This window comes from Theropithecus gelada, chromosome 2, assembly GCF_003255815.1.
Source record: "Theropithecus gelada isolate Dixy chromosome 2, Tgel_1.0, whole genome shotgun sequence".
NCBI classification, from domain to species: domain Eukaryota; kingdom Metazoa; phylum Chordata; class Mammalia; order Primates; family Cercopithecidae; genus Theropithecus; species Theropithecus gelada.
In genome coordinates this window covers 81,236,629-81,258,491 of record NC_037669.1, presented here as the reverse complement: position 1 = coordinate 81,258,491, position 21,863 = coordinate 81,236,629, and the positions used below count along the sequence as shown (strand labels likewise).

At 38.8% G+C, this 21,863-nt stretch overlaps 1 protein-coding gene and 1 long non-coding RNA gene across 6 annotated transcripts in view; one reads left to right on the top strand and one right to left on the bottom strand.

Annotated features, from left to right (window-relative positions):
• C2H3orf67 (chromosome 2 C3orf67 homolog) overlaps nucleotides 1–21,863 on the bottom strand; it is a 309,119-nt gene that overhangs the window by 133,603 nt on the left and 153,653 nt on the right. For 4 of the 5 annotated variants that reach the window (XM_025377409.1, XM_025377411.1, XM_025377410.1 and 1 more), the window contains one exon: nucleotides 940–1,104. The exons of the other annotated variant lie outside the window; for it this stretch is intronic. In XM_025377409.1, coding sequence (XP_025233194.1) covers nucleotides 940–1,104 — 165 coding nt within the window. The remainder of the gene's footprint in view (nucleotides 1–939; nucleotides 1,105–21,863) is intronic. 5 annotated transcript variants of the gene reach the window in all.
• The window catches only part of LOC112619454, a 215,470-nt gene that overhangs the window by 70,836 nt on the left and 122,771 nt on the right, over nucleotides 1–21,863 (top strand). The window lies entirely within an intron of this gene.

The following is a 21,863-nucleotide window of genomic DNA, read 5'->3' as shown; positions in this document are numbered from 1 at the left end:
TACTTTCAAGATCTACTTCTTCCTCCATACATGTCCTGTGATTGCCACCATCATTTTACCTTTCATTGAAATACTTCAGTGTTTGTGAGTGTCACCTGAACCACACGGCTTTTGTGGGATAAGTGATCCAGTGGTCCATCCTAGGCCAATTAAATCAGAATCCCTGGGACACAGACATCAGAAAATTTTTTTTTGACATTAAAAATGTCTCTAACCTGTAAGGAGGTGATTCTAATACGTAGGTAGTTGGGAACCACTCACCCAGACAATATTAAATTTCTTCATTTGTACGTACTACTCATTCATTTGGTCAACAGCTCTGGTGTCCATCACAGAGGTAGAACACTGGCAGTCCTGACATGTTTTGTTTGGCCCATGGAGTGTTTTCAAAATATTTTAGACAATGTTTTAAAATTGGGAGATTTATCATAAACATTCACATATCCAGCTCCTCTTGAGAAAAATGGGAGATCTGGTGAGAGTGGGCCTGCCTTTCTGAAAGGCAACACTAGCTAGAACTGAATTGTGGCTCTCCCTTCTAGACTGAGGGAGCTTCCAGTTGGCTTCAGTCCCCACCACTCCCTACAACTAACTCCCTCACAGGGGCTGAGTGTTAATTGCAATTTAATGTATTATTTGCACAGTTGTTAAAGTTACTGTTTCCCTTAATACCATAACCATTTCTCTCACTGCTGAAGTTGAAAATATTTCTATGTGTCAAATACTCAGGCAACCAGCCCACTTTGTTCATTTATGTTATCCTCCTGGCCTTGTTAGTGATCTGAGTTTGTAGCCCCTGGCCTGGTATGTGGCAAGTATACTCTGTTAAGTGCTAAGGATATAGAAGAATGAGGGACAACGCCCTTTTTGGAGGAAGTCACACTTTATGGGGGAGATGCAGACATATTACACTTTTAATTTAGGTGCCTGGGTGTGTACCTGATTCTGCTGATCTTAGAGGATGGCCTCCAAATTTTATTTCAGTTTGTCGAAGTTTAGTCATGTTTAGCAGCTGTGTGACATGTGGAACATCTGTCATTAGTTGACAGCTTCGTGGTATAATATCTGTAGGCTCATCTGTTGAAAAGGGGACACCACAGACAGCTGAAAATAAAGACAAACATTCATTTTCAAAATGTAAGCCATTTCTGCTAAATGGACATATCACATAAATGAAACCAATTAAAATTAAAGATTTTATCATATGACTTTGAGTTATTCAACCTTTCAGCCCTGATTTTCTCATTTGTAAAATGAGCATGATAATTTTACTGCTTACTTCCTAGGGTAGACAGGATTAAATGAGATAAAGCTTACACTATATGGAGCAAGTTCAGAAAACTATACAATAAATAAGAGCATGCATTGGAAATATTCCACACTTTCTTTTCAATACTAGAGGTGTGACTTGAGTGAACTAATTAGGTATGCACCATTTAAGATTTCTGGGAGTACATCAGCATATTTATATGAGATCAGTAGGTACAAACATATTGAATAACTTAAGCACCCACAGCCGTTATACGGGTAAATTAATTTTTTAACTTTTTATTTTGAAATAATTTTAGACTTTTAGAAAAGTTAAAAAAAGTTTAGAGAGCTTCCTATTACCCTTTACCCAGCTTCCTCTGTTAACATCTTACCTTCCAATATTTTCAAAATAATAGCTTATTATACTTACAATGATATTTTATTTTAATTTCATTCATATATATTTATATGGATATTTTAATTTTCTTTTTAAAAATTGTTTTTTAATTGACAAATAGGAATTTTAATATTCATAGTGATGTTTAGATACATGTAATATATGGTAAACAGATCAGGGTAATTAGCATGTTCATCATCTCAAACATTTATCATTCCTTTTTTGGTGGGTACCCTCAATATCTTCCTATCTATTTGAAAGTATATAACATATTATTGTTAACTATAGTCCTCTTACAGTGGTATTCCTCTTATCTAGCCATACATTTGTATTCTTTAACAAATCTTTCCCTAGCCCTCCCTTCCCCCTACCATTTCCAGCATCTAGTATCCTCTGTACTTCTTTTTACTTCTAAGAGATCAATTTTTTAAAGCTTCCACATGAGTGAGAACAAGTGGTATTTAACTTTCTGTTCCTGGCTTATTTCACTTAACATAAAGTCCAGTTCTATCCGTGTTGCTGCAAATGACAGGATTTCATTCTTTTTTATGGCTGAATGGTATTCCATGGTGTATGTATACTACATTTTCTTTATTCATTCATCTGTTGTTGGACACCTATGTTGATTCTGTATCTCATCTATTATGAATGGTGCTGCAGTAAACATGGGAGAGCAGATGTCTCTCTGTACTTTTCTTTTTAGTAAATTTTCTGTTCATGTTTGTAAGCCATTTTACTATTAGTACATTTTTCCTATTTACTTATATGACCTCTTTTACAGTAAATATATTAAGCCTTGTCATTTGTAGCAAGTGGGAATATAAATTAGTGTTAATATCCTAGAAAGACTTTACCATGTGTACCAAAGCCTTAAAAATGTTCATACCATTTTACTCAGTAATTTCATTTTATGAATCTACTCTAAAATTAAAAAAAATTAGAAACTCAAGGATCTTTGCAAATAAGTGTTTATAAGTTCTGAAAAATAAACAACTTAAATTTCCAGCACTTGAGGAGTGTTAAGCACACTACAGTGTTTCATGGGCTGAGACAGCAAAGAGCCACAATAAATTGAATTTATGAAGATGTCTTCATGATATGGGAAAGCTTTGAGATAAGAAGTTAAATGAAAAAAACAGATACAAAAAACTATCTCAACCATAGAAAATAAAATTATAAAATGTATGAAGGGGGTGGTGTGGTGGCTCAAGCCTGTAATCCCAGCACTTTGGGAGGCTGAGGTGGGAGGATTTCAGGCCCAAGTTCAAGACCAGCCTGGGTAATATAGCCATACCGCATTTCTCTAAAAAAAAAAAAAAAAAAAAAAAAAAAAATTAGCTGGGCATAGTCCCAGCCACACAGGAAGCTGAGGTGAGAGAATCACTTGAGCCTGGGCGGTGGAGGCTGCAGTGAGTGATGATTGCACCACTGCACTCCAGCCTGGGAGACAGAGAAAGACTCTGCCTTAAAAAAAAAAAAAAAGTGTGAATGGCAAAAAAACTGAAAGGAAATATACCAAATGAAACTAACTTTAGGTGGTTAACTTAAGCATAGGTTTTTAATTTTATTCTTTACAATAATTTCTATATATGTTTGATTTTTATGAGTAAAGTTTCTGTTTTTAGAATGTGGTGGGAAAATTTTGTATGTATATATGTGAATGTATGCAGTCAGGAAAATTCAACCAATCATCCCTCAAAAAACTTCCTTATGTACAATTCTCACATTTTATAAAAGCAAATAGAAGAGGTTTCTGTGAATCCTAGCCATGGTATTTTTCTAATTAGATCCTAATGTCCTAATCTGAAAAAGGAAAATCAGTCATCTAACTAAAAACTTAAATACTCATCAGCAGAGCAATGATTTCTAAATGTCCTAATGCTCTAGTCATTAAAAATGCACTAGATTTACAAATATTAGTTTCAGATGTTTTGTCCATCCATTCTTTGTCATCAACATTTAGAAAATCTATATAAGCAACTGAGCAAATGAACTCTCAAAATAGTAAATATTTACCTAACTTCAGATATATTTGACATATACCTCAAAACTCCTTTGAGATAGAAAAAGATAATTTCCATGTCAATGCCAATATTAATAAATGAAGAGTTTTAAAATTAGAAGATGAAGAGAATTCTGGAGGCCAGTAAAAACCTGAAATAAAATGCTGTCTTCTGAACCCTACAACGAGAATCATGAAAACTTTAGCTTATTGAGCTTGTGTGACAAGTACAAGGATACAATGGCATACAAAATTTGAAATGTATGAACACAAAACTTGAACTTACAACTAACAAGAGACAGATAGCAAATCTCTAGTAACCATAAATGCCTAAGCTTTTATGGAAGATAGAACAAGGCAGGGACTATCACAAAACTGCAGGCTGAATCTTTTTTGTTTGTTTGTTTGTTTTGTTTTTTTGAGACAGAGTCTCACTCTGTCACCCAGGCTGGAGTGCAGTGGCACGATCTCGGCTCACTGCAAGCTCCGCCTCCTGGGTTCATGCCATTCTCCTGCCTCAGCCTCCTGAGTAGCTGGGACCACAGGCGCCCGCCACCACGCCTGGCTAATTTTTTTGTATTTTAGTAGAGACAGGGTTTCACCGTGTTAGCCAGGATGGTCTCGATCTCCTGACCTCGTGATCTGCCCGACTCGGCCTCCCAAAGTGCTGGGATTACAGGCGTGAGCCACTGCGCCCCGCCTGCAGGTTGAATCTTAAAGAAACATGGTTGACATGCAGATCAGACTTCACATTAAAAGGCTATAATCCAATCTGCATCATCCAACATCTTTCCTTTCTCTATATCTACTCTCCCTTTGCACCTAGAACTGTTTCACCACTTACTGGATTATTTTTTGAGGGAAACTGTGAGCAGTATAAAACCTGCAATAAAAGGAGAATTTTTTTTTAAAAAAAAAACATTGGTTGATTATTTTAAAATAAAGACTAACCATTAAGCCCATCTAGAACTACTAGCTCTAAAGGTTTCTCTGAGACTTCATGGTGGAATACTTGGAAAGGGACTTTAGTCTCATTTTTGTGAAACCAAGCTATGAAAGAGCTTTAGGACCATCTATTACCTGGCAGCTGGATGTTCTGTAGCACTAAATGGAAATTCACTCATCTTCTCACCTCACCACTAACCAATCACCACCTTTTCTATGTCCAATTACTAAGTTATTGCATTTTTAGCATATACAGCTTAATTTTAAAATAAAGGCTAAGTGTGAAAATAGAACAGACCCTACATAAACGTTAAACAGCGCTTCATTGTGAGTTCATAGAAAGCATGGTCCAGTTTCATTTATTTACTCATTCTGTCACTCAACAAATATTTATTGAGGCTCTACTGTGTGCCAGGCATATGTCTAATGGCTGGGAATCTAGGGGTGAGCCAGAGTGACCTTGTCCTTGCCTCCTTGAAGCTTACACCTAGCAGAGAATATGAAACAAAATCACAAATAATTCTTTTTTTTCAACTTTTAAGTTCAGGGGTACATGTGGAGGGTGTGCAGGTTTATTACATAGGTAAATGTGTGCCATGGTGGTTCACTGCACAGATCATTCCCATCACCCAGGTATTAAGTCCAGCATCCATTAGGTATTCTTCCTCATGCTCTCCTTTCCCCAACCCCTGACAAGCCCTAGTGTGTGTTGTCCTCCCTCTATGTGTCCATGTGTTCTTATCATCCAGTTCCCACTTATGAGAGCATGCAGTATTTGGTTTTCTCTTCCTGCATTGGTTTGCTGAGGATAATGGCTTCCAGCTCCATGTCTCTGCAAAGGACATGATCTCGTTCCATGTCATTGCTATTGCGAATAGTGCTGCAGTGAACATATGTGTGCAAGTATCCTTATAGTAGAATTATTTATAGTCCTTTGGGTATACACCTAGTTATGGGATTGCTGGGTCAAATGATATTTCTGCCTCTGGTTCTTTGAGGAATCGCCACGCTGTCCTCCACAATGGATGAACTATGAACTAATCTGCACTTCCATCAACAGTGTAAAATTATTCCTTTTTCTCCACAACCTCACCAGCATCTATTTTTTTTTTTGACTTTTTAATAGTGGCCATACTGGCTGGTGTGAGATCGTATCTCACTGTGGTTTTGATTTGCATTTCTCTAATGATCAGTGATATTGAACTTTTTTTCATATTTTTTGGCTCATGTATGGCTTCTTTTGAGAAGTGTCTGTTCATGTCGTTTGCCCACTTTTTAATGGGGTTATTTGTTTTTTTTTCTTGTAAATTTCTTAAGTTCCTTGTAGACTCTGAATATTGAACCTTTGTCAGATGGATAGGTTGCAAAAATATTCTCCCATTCTCTATGTTGTCTGTTCACTCTGATGATAGTTTCTTTTGCTGTGCAGAAGCTCTTTAGTTTAATAGAGCCCATTTGTCTATTTTGAAATGCTTTTGTTGCAATTGCTTTTGGTGTTTTCATCATGAAATCTTTGCACATGCCTGTGTCCTGAGTGGACAAATCTTTGCCTGTGTCTATGTCCTGAATGCCCAGATTTTCTTCTAGGGTTTTAAGTTTTGGGTTTTACACTTAAGTCTTTAATCTATCTTGAATTGATTTTTGTATATGGTGTAAGAAAGGAGTCCAGCTTCAATCTGATGCATATGGCTAACCAGTTATCCCAGCACCATTTATTGAATAGGCAGTCTTTCCCCCATTCATTGATTTTGTCAGCTTTGTTGAAGATCAGATGGCTGTAGATGTGTGGCCTTATTTCTAGGCTCTCTATTCTCTTCCATTGGTCTATGTGCCTGTTTTTGTACCAGCACCATGCTCTTTTGGTTATTGTAGACTTGTAGCATAGATTGAAGTTGGATAGTGTGATGCCTCCAGCTTTGTTCTTTTTGCTTAAGATTGTCTTGGCTATACAGGCTCTTTTTTGGTTCCATACGAATTTTAAAGTAGTTTCTTTCTAATTCTGTGAAGAACAACAATGGCAATTTAATGGGAATAGCATTGAATCTATAAATTACTTTGGGCAGTATGGCCATTTTCATGATATTGATTCTTCCTATCCATGAGCATGGAATGTTTTTCCATTTGTTTGTGTCCTATCTGATTTCTCTGAGAGTGGATTGTAGTCCTCCTTGAAGAGGTCCTTCAATTCCCTTGTTAGTTGTATTCCCAGATATTTCATTCTTTTTGTGCCAGTTGTGAATGGGAGTTCATTCATGATTTAGCTCTCTGCTTGCCTGTTGTTGGTGTATAGGAATGCTAGCAATGTTTGCATGTTGATTTTGTATCCTGAGATTTTGCAGAAGTTGCTTATCAGCTTAAAAAGCTTTGGGCTGAGATGATGTGGTTTTCTAGATATAGGATCATGTCATCTGCAAAAAGATAATTTGACTTCCTCTCTTCCTATTTGAATACTCCTTTTTTTCTCTTGCCTGATTGCCCTGGCCAGAACTTCCAATATTACGTTGCATAGGAGTGGTGAGAGAGGGCATTCTTGTCTTGTGCTGGTTTCCAAGGGGAATGCTTTCAGCTTTTGCCCATTCAGTATGATACTGGCTGTGGGTTTGTCATATGTAGTTATTATTTTGAGGTGTGTTTCTTCAACACCTAGTTTATTGGGAGTTTTTAACATGAAGGAATGTTGAATTTTATCAAAGGTCTTTTCTGTATCTATTAAGATAATCATGTGGGTTTTGTCTTTGGTTCTGTGTATGTGATGAATGACATTTATTGATTTGTGTATGTTGAACTAACCTTGCATACTGGGGATAAAGCCAATTTGATTGTGGCAGACAAGCTTTTTGGTAAGCTGCTGGATTTGGTTTGCCAATATTTTTGTGAAGATGTTTGCATCAATGTTCATCAAGGATATTGGCCTTAAGTTTTCTTTTTTTGTTGTATATCTGCCAGGTTTTGGTATCAGGATGATGGCCTCATAGAACGAGTTAGGGAGGAGTCCCTTCTTTTCAATGGTTTGGAATAGTTTTATTAGAAATGGTACCAGCTTTTTTTTTTAACCTCTGGCAGAATCCAGGTGTGAATCCGTCTGTTCCTGGGCTTTTATTTTTTTTGGCTGGTAGGCTGTTTATTAGAGCCTGCATTAGTCTGTTTTCATGCTTCTGATAAAGACATACCTGAGACTCGGCAATTTACAAAAGAAAGAGGTTTAATGGAGAACTCACAGCTCCACATGGCTAGAGAGGCCTCACAATCATGGTGGAAGGAAAAGGAGCACGTCACCTCTTACAAGGATGGCAGCAGGCAAAAAAAGCTTGTGCAGGGAAACTCCCCCTTTTAAAACAATCAGATCTCATGAGACTTATTTGCTGTCATGAGAACAGCATAGGAAGTACCTGCCCCCATGATGCAATTACCTCCTACTGAGTCCCTCCCACAACACATGGGAATTCAAGATGAGATCTGGGTAGGGACACAGTGAAACCATATCATTCCCCCCTTGGCCCCTCCCAAATCTCATGTTCTCACATTTCAAAACCAATTATGCCTTCCCAACAGTCCCCCAAAGTCTTAACTCATTTCAGCATTAACTCAAAAAGACCACAGTCCAAAGTCTCTTCTGAGACAAGGCAAGTCCCTTCTGCCTATGAGCCTGTAAAATCAAAAGCAAGTTAGTTATTTCCTAGATAAAACAGGGGTACAGGTACTGAGTAAAAACAGCCATTCCAAATGAGAGAAATTCGCCAAAACAAAGAAGCTACAGGCCCCATGCAAATCCAAAATCCAGCAGGGCAGTCAAATCTCAAAGCTCCAAAATGATCTCCTTTGACTCCAGGTCTCACACCCAGGTCACGCTGATGCAAGAGGTGTGTTCCCATGGCCTTTGGCAGCTCTGGCCCTGTGGCTCTGCAGGGTATAGTCCCCATCCTAGATGCTTTCACAGGCTGTCGTTGTCTGCGAGTTTTCCAGGCACACAGAGCAAGTTGTTGGTGGATCTACCATTCTGTGGTTTTGGAGGATGGTAGCCCTCTTCTTACAGCTCCACTGGGTGGTGCTCCAGTGGGAAGTCTGTGTGGTGGCTCCAATCCCACATTTCCCTTCTGCACTGCCCTAGCAGAGGTTCTCATGAAGGCCCTGCCCCTGCAACAAACTTGTGCCTTGGCATCCAGACATTTCCATACATCCTCTGAAATCAAGGCGGAGGTTCCCAAACCTCAATTCTTGACCTCTGTGCACTTGCAGGCTCAACACTGTGTGGAAGCTGCCATGGCTTTGGGCTTGCACCCTCTAAAGCCATGGCCCAAGCTCTATGTTGGCCCCTTGTAGCCATGGCTGGAGCAGCTGGGTCACAGGGCACCAAGTCTCTAGGCTGCATACAACATGGCGACTCTGGTCCTGGCCCATGAAACCACTTTTTCCTCCTAGGCCTTAGGGCCTGTGATGGGAGGGGCTTCCAAGAAGACCTCTGATATGCCCTAGAGACCTATTCCCCATTGTCTTAGGGGCTAACATTCGGCTCCTCATCACTTACGCAAATTTCTGCAGCCAGCTGGGAATTTCTCCTCAGAAAATGGGATTTTCTTTTCTATCGCATTGTCAGGCTGCAACTTTTCAGAACTTTCATGTTCTGCTTCCCTTTTAAAACTGAATGCCTTTAACAGCACCCAAGTCACCTCTTTAATGCTTTGCTGCTTAGAAATTTCTTCTGCCAGATACCCTAAATCATCTCTCTCAAGGTCAAAGTTCCACAAATCTCTAGGGCATGGGTGAAATGCCACCAGTCTCTTTGCTAAAACATAACAAAAGTCACCTTTGCTCCAGTTCCCAAGTTCCTCATTTCCTTCTGAGACCACCTCAGCCTGGACTTTGTTGTTCATATCGCTATCAGCATTTTGGTTAAAGTCATTCAACAAGTCTTTAGCAAGCTCTAAACTTTCCCACATTTTCCTTTCTTCTTCTAGGCACTCCTGTTAGTTCCAAAGTTGCTTCCACGTTTTCACGTATCTTTTCAGCAGTGCCCCAACTCTATTGGTACCAGTGTACTGTATTAGGCTGTTTTCATGCTACTGATAAAGACATACCTGAGACTGGGCAATTTACAAAAGAAAGAGGCTTAATGGGGAACTCCCAGTTCCACATGGTTGGGGAGGCCTCACAATCATAGTGGAAGGTAAGGAGGAGCAAGTGACATCTTACATGTATGGCAGCAGGCAAAAAGAGTTTGTCTAAGGAAACTCCCCTTTTTAAAACCATCAGATCTTGTGAGACTTATTCGCTATTACAAGAACAGCACAAGAACAACCTGCCCGCATGATTCAATTACCTCCTACCAGGTCCCTCCCACAACATGTGGGAATTCAAGATGAGATTTGGGTGGGGACACAGCCAAACCGTATCACTGCTTCAATTTCAGAACTCATTATTGGTCTGTTCAGGGACTCAATTTCTTTCTGGTTCACTCTTGGGAGGGTGTATGTGTCCATGAATTTGTCCATTTCTACTGGATTTTCAAGTTTATGTGCATAGGTGTTTATAGTATTCTCTGATGGCTGTTTGTATTTCTGTGGGGTCAGTGGTTATCATTTCTGCTCATGTTTATTTGATTCACTTCTCTTTTCATCTTTATTACTCTAGCTAGTGGTCTATCTACTTTATTAATTTTTTTCAAGAAACCAGCTCCTGGATTCGTTGATTTTTTGAAGGGTATTTTGTGTATCTATCTCCTTTAGTTCAGCTCTGATCTTGGTTATTTCTTGTCTCCTGCTAGCTTTGGGGTTTGTTTGCTCTTGTTTCTCTAGTTCTTTTCATTGTGATTTAGCTTGTTAACTTGTGATCTTTCTAGCTTTTTGATGTGGGCATTTAGTGTTATAAATTTCCCTCTTAACAGTGCTTTAGCTGCATCCCAGAAATTCTGCTACATTGTCTCTTTGTTCTCATTAGTTTCAAAAAACTTCCTGATTTCTGCCTTAATTCCATTATTTACCCAAGAGTAACTCAGGAGCTGGTTGTTCAATTTCCATGTAGTTGTGTAATTTTGACTGAATTTCTTAATCTTGAATTCTAATTTGGTTGTGCTGTTGTCTCAGGGACTGTTTGTTATGATTTCAATTCTTCTGCATTTGCTGAGGAGTGTTTTACTTCAGATTTATGTGATCAATTTTAGAGTGAGTGTCATGTGGGGATGAGAAGAATGTATGTTCTGTTGTTTTTGGGTGGAGAGTTCTGTAGATATCTATCAGGTCCACTTGATCCAGAGCTGGGTTGAGGTCCTAAATATCTTTGTGAATTTTTTGCTTTGATGATCTGTCTAATATTGTCAGAAGGCTGTTAAAGTCTCCCATTATTAGTGTATGGGAGTCTAAGTCTCTTTGAAAGTCTCTAAGAACTTGCTTTATGAATCTGCATGCTCCTGTATTGGGTGCATATATATTTAGGATAGTTAGCACTTCTTAAATTGAACCCTTTATCACTACATAATGCCCTTCTTTGTCTTTTTTGATATTTGTTGGTTTAAAGTCTGTTTTGTCAGAAACTAGGATTGCAACCCCTGCTTTTTTCTGTTTTCCATTTGCTTGGTAAATTTTCCTCCATTCCTTTATTTTAAGCCTATGTGTGTGTGTCTTTGCACATGAGATAGGTCTCTTGAAGGCAGCATACCATGAATCTTGGCTCATTATCCAGCTTGCCATTGTGTCTTTTATTTGGGACACAAAGTTCATTTAACTTTAAGGTTAGTATTGTTACATGGGAATTTGATCCTGTCATTATGATGATAGCTGGTTATTTTGCAGATTTGTTTATGTGGTTGCTTCACAGTGTCACTGGTCTGTGTACTTCAGATACACTGTACTTCAGCGTGTTTTTGTAGTGGCTGGCAATGGTCTTTCCTTTCCATATTTAGTGCTTCCTTCAGAAGTGCTTGCAAGGCAGGCCTCGTGGTGATGGATTCTCTCAGCATTTGCTTGTCTGAAAAGTATCTTATTTCTTTTCACTTATGAAGCTTAGTTTGGCCAGATATGAAATTCTGGGTTGGAAATTCTTTTCTTAAGAATGTTGAATTTGTCCCCCAGTCTCTTCTGACTTGCAGGGTTTCTGCTGGGAGGTCTGCTGTTAGTCTGATGGGCTTCCCTTTGTAGGCGAACTGGCCTTGCCCTCTGGCTGCCCTTAACATTTTCTCTTTCATTTTGACCTTGAAGAATCTGATGATTATGTGCCCTGGCGTTGATTGTTTCATGGAGTATCTTATTGGGGTTCTCTGCATTTCCTGAATTTGAATGTTGGCCTGGCTTACTAGGTTGGGGAAGTTTTCCTGGATGATATCCTGAAGTATGTTTTCCAAGTTGGTTCCATCTCTCAGTCTCTTTCAGGTACCTCAGTCAGTTGTAAGTTCAGTCTCTTTCCATAATCCTTGTATTTCTTGGAGGTTTTGTTCATTCCTTTTTTTTTCTCTATTCTTGTCTGCTTTTCTTATTTCAGAAAGATAGTCTTCAAGCTCTGAGATTCTTTCCTCCATTTGGTCTATTCTGTTACTTTTTTTTTTTTTTTCCAGATAGTGTCTCACTCTGTCGCCCAGGCTGCAGTGCAGTGGTGTGATCTCATCTCACAGCAACCTCTGCCTCCCAGGTTCAAGTGATTCTCCTGCCTTAGCCTTGCAAGTAACTGGAACTACATAAGCACATCACTATGTCTGGCTAATTTTTGTAGTTTTAGTAGAGACAGGGTTTCACTATGTTGGCCAGTCTGGTCTCAAACTCCTGAGCTCAAGTGATTCACACGCTTTGGCTTCCCAAAGTGCTGAGATTATAGGTGTGAGCCACTGTACCTGGCCTGCTATTGATACTTGTGATTGCACTGTGAAGTTCTCATGTTGTGTTTTTCAGCTCCATCAGTTCAGTTATGTTCCTCAAACTGGCTATTTTGGCTATCAGCTCCTGTACTGTTTTATCATGATTCTTAGCTTCTTTGCATTGGGTTACAACATGCTCCTTTAGCTCAGTGAAGTTCGTTATTACCCACCTTCTGAAGCCTACTTCTGTCAGTTTAGTCATCTCAGCCTCAGCCCCATTTTGTGCCATTCTGGAGAGCTGTTGTTGTCATGTGGAGGAAACTAGGCACTCTGGCTTTTTGAGTTTTCAGTGTTTTTGCGTTGATTGTTTCTCATCTTTGTGGGTTTATCTACCTTTGATTTTTGAGATTGCTCATCTTTGAGTTGGATTTTTGTGGGGTCCTTTTTGTTTATGTTATTGTTGTTGTTTTTTCTTTTTCTTTTAACAGTCAGGCTATTCTTCCACAGGGTTGCTGTGGTTTTCTGAGGGTTCGCTCCAGACCCTAGTTGCCTTAGCTTTTCCCATACCAAGGTATCACCAGTGAAGGCCATGAAACAGCAAAAATACCAGCCTGCTTCTTCCTCTGGACTCTCTATCCTGGGGGGTACTGACCTGTTGCCAGCCTGAACTGCACCTGTAGGAGGAGGCTGGAGACCCCTATTGGGAGGTCTCATCCAGTTAGGAGCAACAGGATCAGGGACCCACTTAAGAAAAGCAGTCTGGCTGCTTTCTGGTAGTGCAGCTGTGCTGCGTTGTGGGGGACCCTTCCTTGTCCAGACCATCTGGACTCTCCAGAGCTGACAGGTTGGAATGGCTGAGTTGCCCAAACCATAGAGATGGTGGCCGCCCCTCCCGCTGGGAACTCAGTCCTTCTCAGGCAGACTCAAGTCTGTTGCTGCTGGCTGGCTGGAATTCCAAGCCAGTAGGTCTTAATTTGTGAGGCACTGTGTAAGTGGGGCCTGCAGAACATGCTGCTTGGCTCCCTGGATTCAGTTCCCTTCCTAGGGATGGATCTCCCACCTTGCTGAGAATCCCAGGGGTGAAGTATGCAAAACTCCTGGGTCTCTGTGTGTGCCTGAGTGGCTGCTCTGCTGGGACTCCACACAGTTCTGTGTATTGGATCCAATACCCTGGTGGCATGGGCTTATGAGGGGATCTCCTAATCTGCTGGTTGCAAAGATCCATGGGAGGTGTGTGGTTTCCTGGGCAGGACTGCACAATCACTCACCGCTTCCCTTGGCTGGGGTGGGGGTACCTTTGGCTTCATGCCACTCCCGGGTGGGCCATCACCCCACCCTGCTTTTTTTCATTCTCTGTGGGTCAAGCTGTTTGACTAGTCAGCAATGTGAGAACCTGGATATTTCAGTTGAGGGTGCTGAATTCACTTGCCACTTTCATTCCTCTCCACGAGTGCCACAGACAACAGCTGCTTCTAATCAGCCATCCTGGCCCTCTCTCTCCACAGATAATTCTTTAATTAAAATTTTGCTAAGTACTCTGAAGGAAAAGTTCAAGGTGAAGAAATAGCATAATGGGGGAATCTAATAGCATAAGGTGTCAGGGAAAGTCTTGTGTGAAAAAGAGACATTTAAGCTGAGTCATAAGATAAGTAGAAGGTAGCCTGATAAAATGGGTGGGAGTGATCAGTGAGGTGAAAGGAATAGATCATTGAAGACTGTGAAGGCAGAAGGACTCTGGTGCATTCTAGGAACTGAGATAAAGTTCTGCCAAAGGATTGCGAGCCTGGAAGTGAATGATGGGAGAATCCTAATGATATATTTTGTACAGTACCTGGTTCAAAGGGGATGCAAAGTAATCCCCTTATGGACAAAAGCCCCTTAATAACAGGCTGGACTAGATTAAATGCAGCTGTCATGTCTTCCCTTTTTTTCCTTTGGTTAGTCTTTGTTCAACTATATCCTGAAAAGTACTCCATACACATTTTATTTGGATACTACAACTTTATCCCAGATGGCAAATAACAAATCAATCAGATATTAAGGGACCAGGGCCTATCTGCATTGTTCTTTCAGATGTGTTCTATCTTCTGGAACGGACTGTGTATGGAAACATACAGACTGCCCGACTAACATCTAGATAAGCACATAGCTGAATCTAAACTGCTTTTGCTAACTAATATGAAAGCACATAATATTGGCTGGAATGACCAGTTGAGAATGGCTAAATGGCACATGAAAGAGAAGGCTATGAGAAGCTGACAGCTCATGCAGCATCCAAGCACCACCAGATGGTGGGTTTTTTGATGTCTTTGCTCCCAATATGAGGTTGTATATTATTGGAATGTTTGAGAGACTTTGTAACCCTGTTCCCCTTTCTTTGGCCATAAAGCCATCATAAAATGATCCATTCTGTAGGTGTTTAATATATTTGATGAGGATCTTAACTAGCTGTAAGAATTAAGTCATCATTTTTAACACATATGTAAAGCACTGTATGCATTAAAAATCGTCATCCCCATTTTATTAAGGCTTATAAAGAGTGAGATTTACAGATCAGTTTTGGTATACACCTCCTTCTAATTAATATAGTTTAAATAATGACTAATTTTGTAATAGTTCACTGGTCTCAGACTCATCTACATTCATCTTATTTATTTGGTTATAGTCTGCAGTGCCTAGCACAGTGCTTTAGTTATATGGAATTTCACCTCTCTGAAACACCAGTGAGGGCCAAGTATAAAACACAAAGTTCTCTGCCAAAATATTGCCATAAAGTGTGTTCATTTTTTGTTCATTCACTCATTCATTTGCCATGTAATTATCAGATTTTCTCTGAGTTTGCTATACAATGCCGGAAAATATTAAGAAGCAGTATATTATAGCACAGGCTCTGGGGCAAGGCATCCTGGGTTTATATTCTGGCTCCACCACTTATTAGCTGTGTGACCTTGGCACAATAATTTTACCTTGTTGTATGTACCCTGCTCTCCTTATCTGTAAATCATGGACACAAAAATAGAACTTACCTCAAAGGGCTATTGTGATGATTAAATGAGGTTTAAGTAATGATTAATGTAATGAGTGGATAAGAATAGTGCCTGGTATACAGCAAGTGCTACGTAAGTGTTATGTAAATTATTTCATTACAAAAAAGCACTATATCTTACTAAGTGATTTTTTTAATAACAAAAGGTTTTGATGTCTGAAGGGGTAAATAACCCTGGGCTACACCTAAAACTTGGCTATCCTGAATGAATCATGCCTTCAGAACTTTTTTTTAAAAAATGTTTTATTGAAGAGAAATTCATATTAACAGAAAATTGACCATTTCAAAGTGAACTATTCAATGGCACTTTGTACATTCACAATGTTGTGTAACTACCACCTCTGTCTACTTTCAGACATTTCTATCACTCCAAAATAAAACCCCTTACCCATTAAGTAGTTTCTCCCCAGTCTCTCAAGTCCCCAGTCCCTAGCAGCCAGAAATCTGTGTTCTGTCTCTGTGGATTTGCCTATTCTGGATATTCCATAAAAGTGGAATCATACATTATGTGACCTTTTTTTGTCTAGCTGCTTTCACTGAGCATGTTTTGGAGGTTCCTCCACATTGTAGCCTGTGTCAGTACTGCATTCCTTCTTATGGCTGAATGTCATTCCACTGCAATACATACAAATGGCTGAGTGCTACTCCACTGTAATACATACAACATCATTTTTTAATCCATTCATTTGTTGATAAGCACTTAGGATGTTTTCACATTTTGGCTACTGTGAATTGTGCTGCTATGATCATATATGTACATGTACTTGTTTGAATACCTGTTTTCCATTCTTTTGGGTATATACCTGGGAATAGAAATGTAGGGTTATATGGTATATTCTACATTTCACTTTCTGGGGAACTGCCACAGTGTTTCCCCACAGTGGGTGAACCATTTTGTATTCCTACCAGTAATGTACAGGTATTCCAATTTATCTACAACCTTGCCAACACTTATTCCCATCCTAGTGGGTATTAAGTGGTACCTCATTGTGATTTGAACTTGCATTTCCCTAATGGCTAATGATATTGAGCATTTTTTCATGTGTTTGTCTACCATTTGGATATCTTATTTGAAGAAATGTCTATTCAAGTCCTTTGACTATTTTTAAATTGAGTTGTTTGTCTTTTTGTTGTTGAGTTTTAAGAGTTCTTTATACAGTCATCCCTTGGTATCCACAAAGGATTGGTTCCTAGGACTCTACATGGATACCAAAATCTGCAGATGCTCAAGTCCCTTATATAAAACAGCTTAGTATTTACATATAACCTATGCACATCTTCCAATATACCTTAAATCATCTCTATATTACCTACAATACCTAATACAATGAAAATGCTAGGGAATAGTTATACATACTGTTTATTTGTATTACTTTTATTGTTATATTGTTATTTTTATTTTTTTTTCCTGAATATTTTTCATGTACACTTGGTTGAAAATCTGTGAATGGGGAATCTGCAGATATGGAGGATGGACTGACAATATTCTTGGTACTAGAATATACTAGAATGTTTTCTATGTATTCATATATAAACTAGGACACATATTGTATCAGATATATGATTTGCAAATATCTTCTCACATGCTGTAGGTTGTCTCTTCCCTTTCTTGATAGTGTTCTTTGATACACAAAAGTTTTACATTTTGATGAAGTCCAATTTATCTATTTTTAAAAACTTTGTTGATGTGCTTTTGGTGTCATATCTAATACTATTGACAATGCAAGGTCATGAAGATTTACCTCTCTTTTTCCCTAAGAGTTTTATAGTTTTAGCTCTTACATTTACATCATGGAAACATTTTTAGTTAATTTTTGTATATGATATGTGGTAGGAGTCCACCTCATTTTTTTTGCATGTGGATATACAGAATCATTTGCTGAAGAGACTATTTTCCCTCTATTAAATGGTCTTATAGCCCGTTTTGAAATCAAATATATGGTTTGTGTATTAGTTCCTTCTCAGGCTGCTGTGAAGAAATATCCAAGACTTAGTAATTTATAAAGGAAAGAGGTTTAATTGACTCACAGTTCTGCACGGCTGGCAAGGCCTCAGAAAACTTACAGTCATGGCAGAAGGGGAAGCAAACATGTCCTTCTTCATAAAGCAGCAGGAGAGAGAAGTGCCGACCAACAAGGGGAAAGCCCCTTGTAAAACAATCCGATCTCATGAGGGCTCACTATCACAAGAACAGCATGAGGGTAACTGCAGCCATGATTCAATTACCTCTCTCCGGGTCTCTCCCACAATACATGGGGATTACGAGAACTACAATTCAAGATGAGATTTGGGTGGGGACACAGCCAAACCATATCAGTTTGTTTCTGGACCCAGTTTTATTCAGTTGGTCTATATGTCAATCCTTATTCCAAAACCAAATTGTTTTGGTTACTGTAGCTTTGCAGTAAGTTTTGAAATTGGGAAGTGTGAATCCTTCAACTTTGATCTTTATTTTCAAGATTGTTTTGGCTATTTGGGTTCCCTTGCTATTCCACATGAATTTCAGATCAGCTTTTCCATTTCTGCAAAAAAGGCCACTGGAATTTTTAGAGAAATTGCATTGAATCTGTAGATTGCTTTGGGTAATACTGACATCTTAACAATATTAAGTCTTCCAATCCATGCATGTAAGATGTCTTTCTATGTATTTAGGTCTTCTTTAATTTCTTGCAGGAATGTTTTGTAGTTTTCAGTGTACTTTCTCCTTCTTCATTACATTTATTCCTAGGTAGTTAATTATTTTGGATGCTATTGTAAATGGAATTGTTATTTTTAGAGTTTCTGAGAGATGAGGTTGTATTATAAATAATATTTTATAAATGTTTAATTTTAAAATATAGAGATATTTTAATCAGAATAATTGTGAGTCTTGATATACAGATATTCGTGACCCATTTTTGTGGGTTCTACTATTGGCTGCTGGGACCTCTGTTATACTAAGACCATACCCCCTTTCTTGTTCTGAGGGGATTTGCTAGGAAAGGGCATTTTGAGTTCAACACCATTACAGGAAGGTATAGAAATAGAGCCTTAAACTAATGAGATTTGGGTATGATGTGCATTCACCTGATTTGGAGATGAAAATAGAGGTGAGGAAACACCCAACATAAGAATAACAAATATTATTACAACTAATAATAGATACTAAAACCACAAAATCATTCTGATTATTGGTGGAGGTAAACTTGTGCACTGTTGAGGAAAGAACAGTCAGAGGCCTGGTCTTGAATTCCATCTTGTGTGACCGCAGCACAAAATGCCTCACTTCCATGGGACTTCTTTTCTTTATCTGTCTAATTAAGACATTGGATTAGAGCATCTCTAAAGCCCCTCCCTGTTCAGTGAGTCTATTAAGGCTAGATGTCAGTGTTTCTAGATTCTCCATGGCCTTTGAAGGAATAAATTTTCTTCACATTGCTTGACACTCAATAAAGGTTTTATTGAACAGAGACAGTGAATGGATGAATAGTTAAATAAATAGCCAATTTTTAATTCATTAATTAATCAAACACTTATGATAAGTTACCAGTGCTAGGTCTTTTGCTAGAGACAAAAACACGAAAATACAGGGTCTATGCCTTCCAGGGGCTCTTAGTCTGAAATCATACCTTTAATTTTTCTCTTCTCACATTTCTGAACACAGAATACATAGAACATAGAGCACAGAATATTTGAGAAAGAGCCCTGAACTGGGGAGTCAGGAGACCTGTATCATCATCGTTGGTGTAGCATATCTTGCTTCACAGATTATAACTTGATCTTCTCTCTTCTCATTTCTCTCCTCTGTCTTCCTTTTACTTAACAATCTACACAGATATTATCATTGCTTGTTCTTCTCTCCTTGTTTTTCTCCTCTTTCTCTTATCTATCTACATACGCATTCTATTTTTTATTTTAAACACAGAAAAATTATATGAGTTCATCAATAATTCAGTCATACAAATGCCTAAAAATGGCAGCTCATGTCTTCTCAAGAGTCATAAAAGTAATAAAGTAAATCGAATCAGTATGCTTTACTACTTGTCCAGCAAAAGTCATTTCTCTGGAAAAGTGAAAACTGATTAATTGCTTGAAGCAAGGTTCCAAAAAATTCACTTTCTATTATATCCCACCGTGTAAAGAGAGAATAGAAAGGAATTAGGCAAAATCTCCTAACTTGGGTGAGTTTAAGAAGTTCTAGACTGAAATGATAGCAGTTTAAACAATCCAAGGACAATGAAGTACTGAGCTCAAGTAAGCACTTACTACAATATTTTTAAATGAAATCCTAGTGTGGAATTTAAGAAATAGGTTAAAAAGTTTCCTATGATAAAGTTCTCAACACAGACTAATCAGTCTTTGCAGAATAAAGACAAAAAGATATCTGTTACTTATTGCAATATAGACACCCTCAACACAGCCAGTCACCAAATCTTGGCATTCTTACTCTATGGCATCTCTTGTATCTTACCTTTTAAAATTTATCTCTCTTCTACCAGCACATGAGAAACAGTACACTGAAATAACCAGGAATATGAGCTAGGAACCCTACTGCAAGGTTCAAGTACTGGCTGTACTACTGAAGAACTGTGTGACATTGTGCACATTACTTGACCTCCCCATGCCTCAGTTTTCCTATATATAAAATGGGGAAAATGGCAACACCCATCTCACAGAGTTGTTATGAACATTAAATAAGTTCATATCTATCAGTGTTTAGAACTCTGCCTCGGTCACATCAAGAAGTAATGCTGTAATCATCACCACAATCATCATCATCACCATCTCCACCACTATCATCATTATCACAATCATTGCATCACTTCTACTGCCCACCTCCTTGACCAAGGACACTCAATTTGTCCTATACTATGTTATCCTTTGTCCTTTTATGTGTAATTGTCTTCATAATAAACTCTTGTATTAACTTTTCTAATGTCTATAATTACACACAGAACTCAGAAGATAGGAACTGAGCTCTACATCTTTATGTCATCCTAAATATGCAGCCTAGTGTTGCAATATTGTATTATACCTTCCACCCTGCCACAATACTGAACTTGTTCCTTGAGCATATGAGATCCTTTCATGATGCCATGACTTTATATATATATGCCCTTTTCTCTGCCTGAAATGCTTTTTCTACTCATTTTCCTATTTGCATTGGTTGGAAAATAATTGTTAATACTTTTCCTTCAAGATGCAGTATAGGGCTAAGTGCAGGGCTCACACCTTGTAATCCTAGCACTTTGGGAGGCCAAGGAGGGATCACTTGAGTCTAGGAATTCAAGACCAGCCTAGGCAACATAGTGACGCCCTGTCTCTACCCAAAATAGAAAAAGTTAGCTAGGCAGGTGGTACACACCTGTAGTCCCAGCTAATCAGGAGGCTGAGGTGGGAGGACAGCTTGAGCCCAGGGAGGCTGAGGCTGCAGTGAGCCACGATCATGCCATTGCACTACAGCCTGGGCAATGGAGTGAGACCCGGTCTTAAAAACAAAAGCAAAAAACAAGATGCAGTTTGGAAAGTTAATTTCCTAGGTTAGTATCTCCCAAACAGTGGCTATGGACAGATACTAACCCATGAAGTCATTTTCACTAGTCTATGGTGAAAATGTCAGCCTCCATTCCTAAATTAAGACCTTCCTACTTTGTGCCTCGTGTGTGTGTGTGTGTGTGTGTGTGTGTGTGTCTGTGTAAATATCCTTTCATTTAATGAAACAATCAGAATAACTGTAGTTTTTCTTGTTTGTGTGTTTTAATCTTCCAATTTGACAAATTCATATGTCAGCAACCTATGGTAGTCAAGGTTTTCTTAACTTGACAGGTCTGTGAAATCCAAGTGCCTCATGAAACGGCTCTCTCAAGTAAGGGGCAAGTGCTCCAGACTCTCCTCTTACTGTTAAGTAAGCCCATCAGGGAAGTTACCATTGGGATTTAATCTACTATTACATGTAAGGTTCTTGCCAGACCCTGAGCAGGGAAGCAGGGGCTGCATCATCCTGGTGTCTGGTGAATAGAAGACAGATATATGTTTAACATCTGCACACTGCATTATCATTTATGCACATCCACTTTTGTGTTTAATTGGATCTCTACAATAACCTTATAGTAATCAATGAGAAAGCAAAGCTCAGGGATGTTCAGAACTCACACAAAACCACCAAAGTTGCTGCAGGATCACAGCAATGGACTGTGTGGGAACATTAAGTCATGTCTTAGGCTCTACAATACTAACTTAACTTTTCTAAGATGTACTTGGTTTACACACTTTGTGTTTGCACTGGAAATACGATAATAGCGTTTTACCTAATCAAGGAATAAGTATTATCCTCATTTTACTGATGAGAAAGCTGAAGCATAAAGATAGGGTGTGTATAAGGTGAAGTACTGGCAGCTAAGATGAAAGGAACACAGGGTTATACGCCACAGCAACTTGAACCATAGTGTGCTTCCCTATGTCT